Raw genomic sequence first — 13,904 nt, forward strand, 5'->3', positions numbered from 1 at the left:
AAGCATTTTTAACCACCACAATGAGCGATCTGCAACCTATTGTGGTCTGCTATTGTAATGAATATGGATAGGACCTTCATTTAAACATGCAGTGCATGCTTTCTTCAGAGAATTAATGGTAGCAAAGTAGGTTGGTGATCAGGTCAGAGTGCCTGTGTGCATGCATGGTAAAAATTAAATGACTTTAATATAAAATAATGAGCACTTGTCCTTCACTCTGGAACTGCTCACTATGTATTGGGAATTTGGGTTAACCGAAGAGTAAATGACTCCAGAAATGGCACTCGAGTGGCTTATTCACGCAGAGCTGCCCCAGCCGCCCAACAATAAAAGAAATATTAATTCAGCTTTATTGCAAATGAAAAGGAAAGTGGAAAAGTGTGAGCTCTTAGGCTGAAAACAGGGGTTAGCATAAACAGACTTTTTAATGCCCCAGAGTGTACGTGGTATAGATGTGTGTTTTGCTACTTCAGGAGAATTGAGACCTACTCAAAATTACTGTTCCATTATGGACTTGCTTTATATTATCTGGTCATTCAGCCAATATAAACGGCATAGAGACTGGACTTAATTTGAAATTAAATTATAAATGTTTTTGAAAGCATGATGCAAGAATTTGTCCTGTATTCTCTAAATCTCTCTAGAGAACAGACCATTTTGAGTGAACTTTTGGAGGACATTTTAATTTGAGTCATCTGCTCATGATGGTGGAGGGCAGTGGAAGGAAGAACCATTGGCAAGTACTGCAAAAATATTTGGCACAACCAGGAACATGTTTGGTTTTTCTTTTTTTTCTCCTATGTCCTGTGTGCTTAAAATCAGTGTTTCTTAAATAGCACTGCTCTTATGGAGTGCTAAAAGCAGTTGCTCCTTAAATATCTGGTATGGACTCTGAATGTGGAATTAATTGGATGAAGAGGTCAGAATCTGTCCAGTTAGGTGGTTCCAGTAGGTGGTGGTTAAGTGGTCCAGATTTTATTCAGTTTAGAATATGATGTGTGAGGTGTCTGATGTAGTCAACACTTCCTCAAATATGACATGAAACAATACTTTTTCACTATATTCATGAACTTGACTATAATGAGGAAGCATTGTGGTGGGTTGACCCTGTCTGGGTGCCAGGTGCCCACCAAAGCCACTGTGTCACCCCCCTCCTCAACTGGGTGAGGGAGAGAAAACATAAAGAAAGGCCAAGATAAGGACAAGGAGAGATCACTCACCAGTTACTGTCACAGACAAAACAGACTCAACTTGGGGAAATTAGTTTAATTTATTACCAATCAAATCAGAGTAGGGTTATGAGAAATAAAACCAAATCTTAAAAGCACCTTCCCCCCACTCCTTCTTTCTTCCTGCTTGGGCTCCACTTCAGTCCTGATTTGTTCTGCCTCCTGGGGGGTTGCATTTGGTCCATTGCATGTTGTCTTTGCTGATCCTTCTTCCTCAAAGGGAGGACTCCTCACACTCTTCCCCTGCTCCAGCATGGGTTCCTTCCATGGGGTGCAGCCCTTTGGGAACAGACTGCTCAAATGTGGGTTCCCACAGGGTCACAAGTCCTGCCAGCAAACCTTCTCACAGAAGCCACACCATATACCCCCCACTACCAAAACTTTGACATGCAAATCCAATACAAACAGAAAACTAGTAATAGTTATTTTAAAGAAGTTTGGGAAGGAGAGAGTAGATACCATTCAACTCTAATACCTAAGTTACAAAGCCCAGGGAGACAACTCCTATGTTCGTGGAGAAGGGCTGCTTCAAAGGTGTTTCATAACAAAACCACAAATTGTGTCTTCTAGAATAGTCTAATTTTTTCTCTTTGGTTTACTCAGGGATACTGCACTATTAGTATGAACAGGTGCCTAAAAGTACACTCTGAATACCTCCTTGAGACTGGAGCACTATTCACAAGGTTGCAGTATGCTCCTGTTAAAAGAATTAGCAAGTCATGAAAGGAATGCATAGCTTGTGTAAACAATATATTTTCCTCAGCATTTATCCATCAGATTTGATGTGGAAACCCGGCATGTGTTTGTTGGTGATCATTCTGGGCAAGTGACCATACTCAAACTAGAGCAAGAGTCCTGCAGCCTTGTTACAACATTTAAGGGACACACAGGTAAGGCCTCAGGCGGAGACCCAGCCTGGTTCTTCGTCTGTGTTCAGCATTATGGTGGTTTAACTCTCCTGTGAAACACTAGGATGGCTTGTGTCAGTGCATACCATAAAAGGAACATAGACCTTAAACTGTCACAGCAGTTCAGGGAAGCTGTATTGGTAAAAACAAGAGTCATCAGAACTCTGAGCAGAAAACATGTATGGCAGGAAATGCCATAATCAGTAGCTACCAATTAAAGCAGAGTAAGACTAGAACAAGTTGTGGTAGTTTTTGGAGAAGAATGGGTGCTCATAAAGGAGAGACCCACGCTGGTAGACGCTTTTTCCCAAAGGGAATAGGCACATCTTGGATGCACTAATTGCTCATTTCACTGCTGGAACTTGAGCCCCATCACCCTTTAAAAAAGAGCAATCCTGGATAGGATCCTGCCATCTAACAGAAGAAATGGTGGTCATTCCTCAGCATCTTCTCTCCATATCCCTCCTGTCTAGTCAATCACAAGGTAGCACAATCCTTGTGCTAGGATAGTGAGAAGATGCCCATAATATTCCACACTTATTTCTCTTTTAATCTCTTAGAAATTGTGGAGATGAAAAACTGTACAGTCACACTGTGACCATCCTTCTACTACATTTTACTGTTCAGTGCAAGTGGCAGTGGAGCCCTCTGCCCACAGAAGAGCAGCTAGGCTGCTCTCAGGAATCTCAGTAGGTTTTCTAGCCTGTTAGTTTTCCGCTGGCACACGGCACATGGCTGCATGGGCTTTGCTAAAGAGGCCTGCATTTTAATCACTCTCTCTGTCATTTTTATTTAGTCACATTCTGGTCTTCCGCTTTCTGTAACAAAATGACTGTTGTGTGCGCTCTTATTGCAGGTGGTGTCACTGCTCTCTGTTGGGACCCAATACAGCGAGTTTTATTCTCAGGCAGTTCTGATCATTCCATTATAATGTGGGATATTGGAGGAAGAAAAGGAACAGCCATCGAGCTGCAAGGACATAAGTACGTTCAAAGCCCTCCCTCCTGCTTTTATGGCAGAAAAGCTAAAGGCAGAACCCACATCTGGAAACAAACAGCCCAAAGCTTACAGTCTTCACAACTTCAGACTTGTATGTATGACTCCCTATGGTTCATGTACATCAGGAATAATTTGCTTATAGTAAGTTTCTCAGTGTTGAGCCCACAGGCTGATTTGAGAGTCTGCAGAGGGTGGTGAAGGAAAGCACAATATCTATAATCCCAAATGTGTTATGCCAGAGCCTGCACCTCTATTGGAATGAGGAATGTCCTCAAATGAGAACAGCTCAGTTCTCATTTGCAGAGAAATTCTCGAGTTTTAGGTGTCAAGGTCTTTCCTTCCCCTAGAGGGAGCATTGGGCTTGAACAATTAGTCCCTTTTTCCTCCACACTAACTTTTTCCAAGCCACTTTACCTACAGCCTGAATTCTAATTAATGCGTTTCACCTGTAGGAGCCTTTACATCTCCTCAATGCAAGAGGCATCATCTTTGCATGTACATTTGTGCAGCATAGTAGATGTCTTTGAAGAAGACTAAGCCCCTACTGGGTGTTGATTAGAGGTCAGAATGGCTCTAGTGGCAATGATCTCCCCATCTTGTAACACTGGCAATGCAACAAGTTTGTTTCAGAGTATTGAGGCAGCATATATGTGGGACTTGTGTCCAGGCTTAGGTCTGGAAAGGCAAAATCCCATGGTGGTTTTGGCCTAACAGTTTCTTACATGTTCATACAGTGATGCTGCACTTGCTGAGCGATTTGCATGCCTCTGGGATTTCAGAGCACTGCAGAGCTCTTGCTGAAGTTCCCAGATCACTCTCATACCCTTCCAGTGGTGCTTGCTAATGCATTGCTGCTAGATTTATTGCTGTGGAAATTAGTTCTCCTAATATGAAATTAGCCTCTGGATCTTAATCTGTGGCATGCCTGTCAGCTGGAATTGTACAACATAAAGTCCTAAGAATTCTGATGGTGCCTCTGGTGTCAGCAAGCAGGCATTGTGAAAGGTGGCTGTGTTGTACCAAACTCTTCCATAAGTGCATTTCCCTCTGCAGGTGCAGCCATGTGCAAAAGCAAATGTGTTAGCATGAAAGTCCTTTGGGCAGACAAGATCAGTGGTGGTAGCAAAGAAAACCAAATATTGTGGATTATTTCCAGTCACGGTATTCTCAGTTACTGTGTCTTCATAACCTTGTTTTTTTCTGTAACAGTGTTATGTGGTCTTTGTTCCCCAGGTTGTAAACAGCTTGAGATGAAGCTTGGTTTTCTTTCTTTCATGAAGGATCGAGCCCATCTTTGGAGGCTTGAGCGAATTATTTTTCCCATGTTGTTTTTTTCCTTAAAAGAAGAAACAGAAGCACCTAAATTTTCTACCTTACTCTGAGAAAGCTTAGGAACAATTTAGTGATTCCTATATTATTTTTGAAACTCTGTACTTGTTAGTGCTAAAAGAAAATCTTCAGTAGTTCCTCAGTGCTTCATTTCTAGATGATGCAAGGCTTTACAAAAACAAAGTTGTTACGGACTCTCTGACAAGAAGGTACCTTACTGGAGCTTTCATGCATCCAGTTGTGCCTTCAGAGAGGCCCAGAGCTGCAGCTCTGTTGAGGCTTCCCGGTGTAGCTGGCACCTCCCATCTCAGGGGCAGCAAAACCAGTTATCAGAACAGGTCTTTGCTTTGTGGATGCTGCCCAGATAAGCCATACTCTCTTTCTGGTCCCAGCTGGACAGCAAAGACTGATTTGCATCTGATGGATGCCATGTACAGTGAATGGGGGAGGGCAAACAAAGCAGTTTGTACTGCTTTATTGTATATTCTATGCTTACTTGTGCACTAGCTATAGATGGTTGATTAGTAACTGTCTTGTTTCCTTTTCAGTGATAAAGTTCAGTCTCTCTCCTATGCTCACCACACTCGGCAGCTCATCTCTTGCGGAGCAGATGGAGGAATCGTTGTCTGGAACATGGATGTTGAGAGGCAGGAGGTAGATGCTTAATTCTCATCAGTTTGATCTGTAACAGTCTTGGGAAGAAGGGGCCTTTCTAAAATGGCAACTTTCAACATAACCAAGATCATTCCAAGCTCTAAAAATGTTTTTGGATATGTCTCAGTTGTTATACAGCAATTATGCCATGCCTTTGATAATATGGTACAGGGGAAATTGACTGGCAGAAAATGTGTATTAAAAAGACTGCTAAATGACTCTTACTCTTTACATTACTGCTCTGAAAGACATCCTGTAAGGAGGATATTGTGACATGCTCAGCTTTGTTTATCCTGAGAAATATCAGTTCAGATGTAAATGGATGGATTAGTGTTGTTTTTAAGAAAACAAAACAACAGAGCTCTTTGACATCTCTGGAAAAGTGCAACCCACTGTGATTTTTTCACTGTTTTTGATAAAAAGACATTTAACTAGGGCTTCAGTCACACCTGCTACTTGGTCTTGCTCTGGTGTAACAATGTAGAAGCAGGGTAAATGATGGCTACGCTGATCCAGACTAAGATTTCACCCACACATTTCTAATTGCTTTTGTGCTTCACAGACAACGAATGTAAGCGGGTGCAAAAATGCAGCCCATGTCTTTGGCACTGCGGGAGCAGCCTCCACTTGGCAATTCCTGAGACTTGACTCAGAGAGGGGGAGGAGCACTGTGCTGAGTGAGTCAGGCGCCAGCCCTGCTCGACAGCCTGGCAAATCCTGGTGATATGTGTCAAACCTCTGCCCTCTTCCTGCAGAGGGTACAAAGGCACCCTGAGTCCCTGCAGTGGATAGGCCTGAGCAAGGCTTTTCACAGGGTTAGCTTACATCATCTTTGCTGGTTCTTAAGAGTTTTGGCCTCCCTGGATTTTGTGGGTCTCCCTTGAGGAAGGAGGAAATCTAAGTGAAAAACTTGATTTTAAAAAACTACTGAAGTAAGCATAGGCAGGAACTGAGCTCCCTTTTTAATGTGAGTTAGCATTCCATTTGGCTCTCTTTAATTGCTAGTCCAATGGCCAAGTATGTCATCAGCCCCTAAAGTGAAATGAATGCAGAGTGGTTCCCTCCTTCCCAACAGATGTTTCCTTTTTGCTGCAACTTGAACATCCAGAAATTAAAATCTTTATTTATTTGCTGCCTTCAAAAGGCTACAGTAAGGGTTTGCTTGTCACAAAACATGCAGCAATGCTATGAGAAGGCTGGTTTAAAAAATAGAGGAGAAATATAATTAGCTAAATGAAGGCCTAACAGCAGGTGCTAATGGGTGCTCTGCTTTCTCAGCCTATGGCTATGTGGGCTTGTTCTTGTTCAGTAGCACAATAGGGTGTTCTTGGTGCCAAACCACCCCCAAAACATGAATCTTTGAGATTTTAATACCAAATCTTGGTTTGGGGTTCTAGAGCACCTTCTTCTGGATTTTAGCTTTGGTATTTTTGCCCTTATTTAAAGGTTTTCTCCATGTGATGTGTCCTCAGTACTCACTTTATTGTATCAGATTTTCCCACACCTTTGAGATTGCATTAGAGTGAATTAAGCCATTTCTTCATTTTCAACTCTATTTTTAAAAAGCTGTAAGAAGACAACATCTGAAAGATGCTAGAAGCTGTGTTTCTATTTGACTACAAAGTGGTTACTTGTCACAAGCAAAATGTCTTCTTCCTCTATAGTATTCAAATGATTAAGAGATGAAAAGTTATACACACAGATGTAAATCTGTAGGCATTAAACAGAAAGACTGTTGTGGGTAGAAAAGACAAAAATTTGCCCCAGCAGAATGAACTGCCTTCAGAATAACTGGCAGAAGAATATGAAGCAGGTGATTGCTTTATTGCTGGGGATAAAAGATATCCTTGGAGCTGAGGGTCTCCATCTGCCCTTAACTTATATCTGTCTGGCTTTTCTATGAGTATTAGTTCCTAATCTCAGCAGTGTGTCTTGCCATTTTAATTTGCAGCATGTGAGAAATAAGTGGCTCTGATATGACAACTGAAATTTGCTAATTGTTTCCTCACAATGTATGAAACACTAGTCAATGTTTATTTAATCTCATGTGTTGATAGGACTAGTGGGAACATGTTGCAGTGTTGCAGACACAGCACTGGCAGAGCTGTCATGGTCTGCCTGGGGCTGCTCCACTGGAGACACGGGATGGACCAACTTACCAGGACCAGCTTTGGATGAAGCTCTTGCTCTGTTGGGGCAGAAAAAAGAGCAGAAGTTGTCTGTCAGGGAAGAAGTGTCGTTCTCACTAGGCCAGATTAGGACAGAAAAACTGCTGCCATCTGGAGAGGGGTCAAGAACCAGGACTCTTCCCGAGTCTCATGTCTCCTAGAGGGTTTCCTAAACACTGTGGGGAGATGCACTGCATGCCCCTCAGCAGCTCAGTGCAAGACAAGTGTCAGAGGACCCAAATGTAGTGGAGGACAATGACTGACCCTTCCATGTGCTCTCCTGCTACTTCAGGCATTTCCTGAGCTCTTTCAGGATCTGGCAAGATTTGCTTCCCTACAGGGCATCTGATCCATGCTACTCTGCCCAGCAAAACCTGGCTGCAGGAGAGAGAAGTGCCTTTAATATAGTCTTTATTTTCTTTAAGTCTTCTTACCTGCGTTTTCCACAGCATGAATGCAAAGCTACACACCATGTTAGGAAATAGGAGACCTGCCTTCCCTTGTCTTTTGTAAAAGTAGAGAAAAGAGCTGGTTTGGGTCTTCAACTTGTTCAGATTAATCTCATCTTTCTCACCCCATGTGTGATTTGTAGCACAGGTACCTCTGACAGCAGGAACACCTCTTACAGTATTAAAGAAAGAAAGAATATGAAAAACCCCAACCACATCAGTATTTCCAATAACTCCCCTTTCCTTTCAGATGAGTTTCTTGGCTATTGGAAATACTAATTGCCCCCAGTTTCCATCAGAGGCAATAGCAGGTGGTAAATGCTGTCCAGACAGGACAGGACAAAGTATTCTTACATGCTTAATTCCAGAACTGGAGATATGGGGGAGGCTGATTTGTTCCCGGGTTATTTCTGTGGTCTTATTATCAAACTCTTCTTCATGATTTGTGTGCAAAGTGTTCCTCCCATGTCCTTCAAAGCTCAGAGATAAGCCAAAAAAGACATCTCAGGGAACAGTCAAAATGGCATCCTGTGAAAATGGAGATTTTAAATCAAGTTTAGCTGGCCATATTGCCACATCACAATACATCTTTCTTGTCCTGCCTTTAGGCTCCATTGGAAGTTTTTCTGTTTGTTGCTCAATTCCACTTTGTGTTTATGTGCATGTGTGTTGCAGACCCCTGAGTGGTTGGATAGTGATTCCTGTCAAAAATGTGACCAGCCTTTCTTCTGGAACTTCAAGCAAATGTGGGACAGTAAGAAAATAGGCCTCAGGCAGGTTTGTATGTGTCCTTTGATGGGTTAACATATTGCAATTAGGCTTTCCTCTCATAATAGATTGTGGTAACCTTTTTCTCCCTAAAGCTTCGAGAACTTGCATTTCGTTCTTCCACTCAATGCTCAGTAGTGGGACAGTGAGCGCCCCACTGATGAGGCTGGGGTTTGGGTTGTGAGGAACACACTTTTGTTTTTCCAACCAGTCCCGATAGCAAAGGCATGTCTTGGGCTGAATAGATTGTTTTTGGGCCTTCCATGGCTTTAGCCACATGGGATTTTGCTTATTTTAATGAAATATGTTATAGAAAGGAATTTGCGGCTGATTTTCAGAGATTGTGCTGGAACCAAAGCTGTTTTCAAACAGTTTGGGTAAACGTGTGTAACTGCTCAGGCTGTATTGGAAAAGGCTTATTGGTCTGCTTGAAACATGCTGCTGTGTTTTCCTGCTCAGCAGGAGAGGACTGCAGACAGAGACTTTTGGGAAAGGGGTGAAAAAGTGCTCCATGTTCTCCTGGAGTTTGAGAAGCTTTCCTGTTTGCTGCAGCCTTGGCTGGGTCTTGCTAGAATGAGATGGTAGAACCAGTGGGACCTGAGCAGTGACCTGATCTGGGTTTGTGGCTTAAGATGTCTTTCTGCATGTTGTCTCCTACAGCATCACTGCCGGAAGTGTGGAAAAGCCGTGTGCGGCAAATGCAGCTCCAAGCGCTCCTCCATCCCGCTGATGGGGTTTGAGTTTGAAGTGAGGGTCTGCGACAGCTGTCACGAGTCCATAACAGATGAAGAGTAAGTGTGGACACGGAGCCGGCTTGCACTGGAATGGGGCAAAACATCTGCATCTGGAAGGGCCTGGGCAGATGCGAGGCTCCAGGAGGGAGCAGCCTGGCATGGTGATCCCTGGGCTTTTTCAGCAAGATAAGCCTCTGGGGTGACTATGAAGCCAGGAGGGATAGAGGAGCCCTCCTCTACCCTGTTCCTTTCATGCCAGAAAAGGTCTCAAGGTAGAGTTTACGGAGTGGCTGCTGAATTAGTGGCTTACAGCAGCAGACAGATAGTTATTCCCTCAATAGAGAAAAATTTTGGGGAAAATCCTGCAGTTACAGTTCTTGTTGATTTTTGGATTTCTTTCTTCAGGCGGGCGCCTACAGCTACTTTCCACGACAGTAAGCACAACATTGTTCATGTACACTTTGATGCCACCAGGGGATGGCTGTTGACCTCGGGGACAGACAAGGTTATTAAGGTAGGAGCAAGGAGTGTTCTCTAGCTCCTGTATTTCATTTCCCCTTACTCTCCCATGTGGCTGCAGCTATGTCCTGTCTGCCTTCTTCCACACAAGAGGCTTCTCACTAGTGGATTTCTGCCCAATAAGTACCAAGGAGGTCTTGGTCTATAAATTTATTGCCTGAAGGAGGCTGGGACAAGTTCTAACTGTAGCTTTTCCTCCAGGAAGACCAACTTTTTTTCAACATGGCAAATCTCAGTGTGGCTAGATAAAGAAATAGCTAAAATAATGAATAAGTTTATAACAGCTTAATTAATTTAAAAAAGAAAAATCCTCACAATGTGTTATGAATATGCTGATCATTCAAGTTAGCAATGTAATGGGAGTTTTTTGGTTTCTTTTAAGGCCAACTATGAGCCTGACTCATAGGGATAAAACATAGTGACATACAGAGTGTTGTTTGGTCAACCTCCACCGCTCTGACATGAGTGGTGGAAAAGGAAATCAAACTTCTTCAGACTTGTTGCATCTACCTCTAACCATGTAGCCCCTCTTAAGCAAAGAAAAAAGGTGCAAATTATTTAAAGATTATATTTATACTGTATTTTATTGTCTTTAACCGTTATTCACTATGTTGTTATATTTTATTGTATTGACAGTTGTGGGACATGACACCAGTAGTGTCTTGATGTTACATCAGTGGAACTGGAAAGGTGACATTTACAGAAGAAACCGATTTTCTAACCCTAATCATACTGCAGAAGATAGATAACGTTGGGTGCATACAGCAGATGAGAAAGGAACTAATGCGTTTACAATTTTATGTCCTCTGCTTGATCAAGGCTGAACATTTGCACGAAGACTCTTTCCACTTCTCAAAATATTCAAGAAGGTATTTTTTTAACTAACGGTTTGTACGATCTGACTTCAGCTGTCTTGAATTCATTTGGAAAATCTGTGTGCAGTGCAATTTTTAGTTTTTATATTTAACTATGTCAAGACACTTACTGCTTTGTACAGAGGGTTCTTGGGTTGTGCCCTACCATGTGAGTTTTTGGTATCAACAGACTGTATTAGGCAATCGGCTCTCCCACAGCAAGTACCTATTGATTTGGGATATTTCTGCTGACCATGCTCTCTTCAGTGGAGGAACCCCAAGTGCAGTGTTGCGTGTTCTCTGGGTGCATCGCCAAGGAGCTGATGGACTACTGCAATTCCTAAAAGGGCTCTACCATCTACTTGTCCTAGTGGGCATCATCCAGAGAGCATTTTATTGGTCTGTGTAATCTTCCTGCCTCTTCCTTTGCTGCACAAGTTGCAAAACCAGGGGGCAGGTTGCTCAGCGACTAATTTCTACAGAAAACTAAAATAGTTTTCCAGCTCAGAGCTTTACAAGGAACACACAGACTTGTTTGAGTTTGATGAAGCTGACAGGCTGATTCAAATGAAATTATTGGCAATGGGAACTTTTGGGAGTGTGTGCATGGAGGGTGGGCAGATCTAAAACTGGTCTAGGTTAGAAAGTCTGGTTAACCTCTACCTCTACCTTGCACAGCAACATTTCAGCATTTATATCTGTCTGTGTTGTTGAAGATGAATTTTGTTTCTCCTGTTTTCCATATGGTTAGTCATATTTTTTTTTTAAATGCTGATGTTTTTTATTAATTTCCTCTATAGACCGAAAACTGATATTGCTGAATGATGCCCATTGTCCTGTTGTCATATTTTATGGTTTCTTTTAAAAATAAACAGTATTTAAAAACCTGCATTGACCAAAATTACCTTGTTAGAAGGGCATTATCAAGATGAATGATTGAAAAAAACCCTTTTTTTTTCCAAAGAGATCTTCTCTGAAGAGTCAACTCTCTGTTCCATTAATCCATTTCAAATTTTAGCATGGTACTGCTGATGCACTTCAAAGAAAGTGGTGTAGAGAGTAGAACTGCAAACCAGACCAAGGGCTTTCCCGTATCCACTGTTTCAGCAGGCCTTGTGGTCTGTAGCTGCAGTGACACAGGACATTGGTGGTGCTCAGTCTTGCCCCATTTTGGACTTTACTTTTCCCTTCTAAAGTGGGGAGGCCATGATGTTTACCACTACAGAGCTCATTGCCACCTAGAGAAGCCTGATGTTCTTTCTTCAGTTAGAACATCAAAAGAAAGTAAAGCTTCTCCTTTGTTTACCCAACAGTAATTCACTTTTGAGTTAAAAAAAAAAGGTTAACACAATCTGTGGCATTAATTCTGGTCCAGTGAGCTGCTGCAGTAAAGAGTGAGTGGACTTTCATGTGTGCATCACAGGACTGCTATGTATTTTCAAGGAAAATTCTCTTTTTAAACATCCTATAAACTGTGATGAAGCATTTTGCAGTCACGTTCTCTGAAATAATGCCACCTTGGCTTTCCTGGTCATACAGCCTGTTGATGGTTCCCCTCTAGGCAGCATATTTTAAAGCATATTTTCAAACATAATTCACACAGCACTAAAAATATTATTTTTCCAGCTTGAGTGTTAATTGTTTTCTAAGTCCTCCCACTTTCTCTCCTGGAAACTAGAAGCTTGTTTCCTCTTGGAAGGCTTTTCATTACAACTTGTGCATGTTTTCTGATGACTGAAGTGTTCTTGACTGTTGAAGCTATGCAAGATGAGCAAGTTGCCTGCCAATATTTCATTCCAGCTTGAGAAGATGTACAAAACTTTGCTGCACTTTGATGTTCTGTGTTACCTCGGACTCAGGGCCTTCTGGCCAAAGACCTGACTTGCTTTGCTGTGCATTGAGTGTATCTCATGGTGACGGAAACATGGGCACACCAAAGTGGATTTAAATGACAGTTTAGTGCTCTGTTTCTGACGAGACAGCATTTGCAACAAATCTGGTACTCCAGCATGAATTGTGCTTCCGCTGATGGAGTGGTGGAGTCAGCAAGCTGAGGATCTGCTCCTGGGTCAGCACCTAGTCCTGAATACATAATGTTCAAACAAAGGTGAGGAACTGACTCCAAAGGAGACTAAATATGGGAGCTACATGTGTTTGGACTGTTCTGCAGTAAACTCTTGGCCACTCCCCCATTGTCTTCCAAGGAGTCATGGTTTCAGTGTTGCTTGTTGAGTAGATATTGGGTATATAAATCCATTTTGCAACATTTTCCTGGCTCTTCTTTCTGACTGAATTACCTGCAGGGTTATCTGAATTTAAGCTGAATATCTCCTTATCTTGCAGTTGCAAGACAAACTCATCTGGGTTTAGAAAATTATATAAGCTGAAAGTGAAACTGAGGGGGGAGGGGACATTTGTCCCTTTGCTATGCCCTTAAAAGCTATAATGTAGAGATAGGAAGAGAAAATAGATGTCTCTAATTCAGTAATTCTTTTTCCTTCCAAATGAAGTAAGGAGGATATGACACTAGGAGAGTTAAAACACCTGCCTTCCTCTTCTGTTACTTTCTTCTGTCTACTAGATCCACCCAAAAAGGAATCCCTGTTGCCTGGTCATTTTCTTTCCATTTTACTTGCTGAATATCACACCTGAGCTATTTTTACGAATTGCATTATCGGAGGATTGGAAAGAGGGTGTCTTTTGATACAGGTGCAAACTGTGCAGCACCACATGCATACACACATCCACACACACTCAAATGAAGCCAAGTGCCCTTTCTCCAGGGTTCCTGAAGGGCAGCAGCTTTTAGTGATACCTCCTGCTATGACAATGCTGGCCTCCCTTTGCTCTTCACATCAGAAAAAGTGATTTTCATTTCTCACTTAGCTGGTGTTTCCTTGGGGGAGGAAGCAGTGTTCTTTAGAGCATCTCCCTGCTATTCTTGGCTTTACAATGAACTGTGTCCATAGTGCTTAGGCAGGTGATGGGGCAGGCACTGGCACATACAGAGTGCTTGAGCAGGTGGTTTGATCCAGGTGGGACAACCTGAGCCCCAAACTTCAGTCTTTTTAAGCTGAAAATATTTCTATGAAGGGAAAAGAATGCTTGCAACTGCTTGCAATGATAGCATTGATGGTCCTCCCATCTACAAGAAGACTAACATCATGATTAGATGTGGTTGAAACAGGGTGGTGCAAAAGACTAAAAGTCAGCCAGTCTAACAGAGAATAATCCTGAGTGGTGACATTCACGTGCTCAGCTATTGGCACCCTTGTCTATAGCTGCTTTTTACA

At 42.4% G+C, this 13,904-nt stretch overlaps 2 protein-coding genes across 4 annotated transcripts in view; one reads left to right on the forward strand and one right to left on the reverse strand.

Annotated features, from left to right (window-relative positions):
* WDFY2 (WD repeat and FYVE domain containing 2) overlaps positions 1–13,904 on the forward strand; it is a 95,284-nt gene that overhangs the window by 71,162 nt on the left and 10,218 nt on the right. Inside the window, exons 7-13 of one of the 3 annotated variants that reach the window (XM_017815019.1) lie at positions 2,007–2,119; positions 2,994–3,120; positions 5,014–5,119; positions 8,412–8,513; positions 9,165–9,295; positions 9,644–9,752; positions 10,394–11,500. In XM_017815019.1, coding sequence (XP_017670508.1) covers positions 2,007–2,119; positions 2,994–3,120; positions 5,014–5,119; positions 8,412–8,513; positions 9,165–9,295; positions 9,644–9,752; positions 10,394–10,423 — 718 coding nt within the window. In that variant the 3' untranslated portion in view covers positions 10,424–11,500. Of the gene's footprint in view, positions 1–2,006; positions 2,120–2,993; positions 3,121–5,013; positions 5,120–8,411; positions 8,514–9,164; positions 9,296–9,643; positions 9,753–10,393; positions 12,719–13,904 lie in introns of those variants that run through there. The other 2 variants (XM_017815017.1, XM_017815018.1) reach the window with 2 other exon arrangements.
* Positions 11,651–13,904, reverse strand: part of DHRS12 (dehydrogenase/reductase 12) — a 38,239-nt gene continuing 35,985 nt past the window's right edge. The window contains exon 10 of the mRNA XM_017815024.1: positions 11,651–11,737. Within this exon, the coding sequence (XP_017670513.1) occupies positions 11,715–11,737 (23 nt within the window). The 3' untranslated portion in view covers positions 11,651–11,714. The remainder of the gene's footprint in view (positions 11,738–13,904) is intronic.

This window comes from Lepidothrix coronata, unplaced genomic scaffold (genome assembly GCF_001604755.1).
Source record: "Lepidothrix coronata isolate B3197 unplaced genomic scaffold, Lepidothrix_coronata-1.0 Scaffold48, whole genome shotgun sequence".
Lineage (NCBI taxonomy): Eukaryota > Metazoa > Chordata > Aves > Passeriformes > Pipridae > Lepidothrix > Lepidothrix coronata.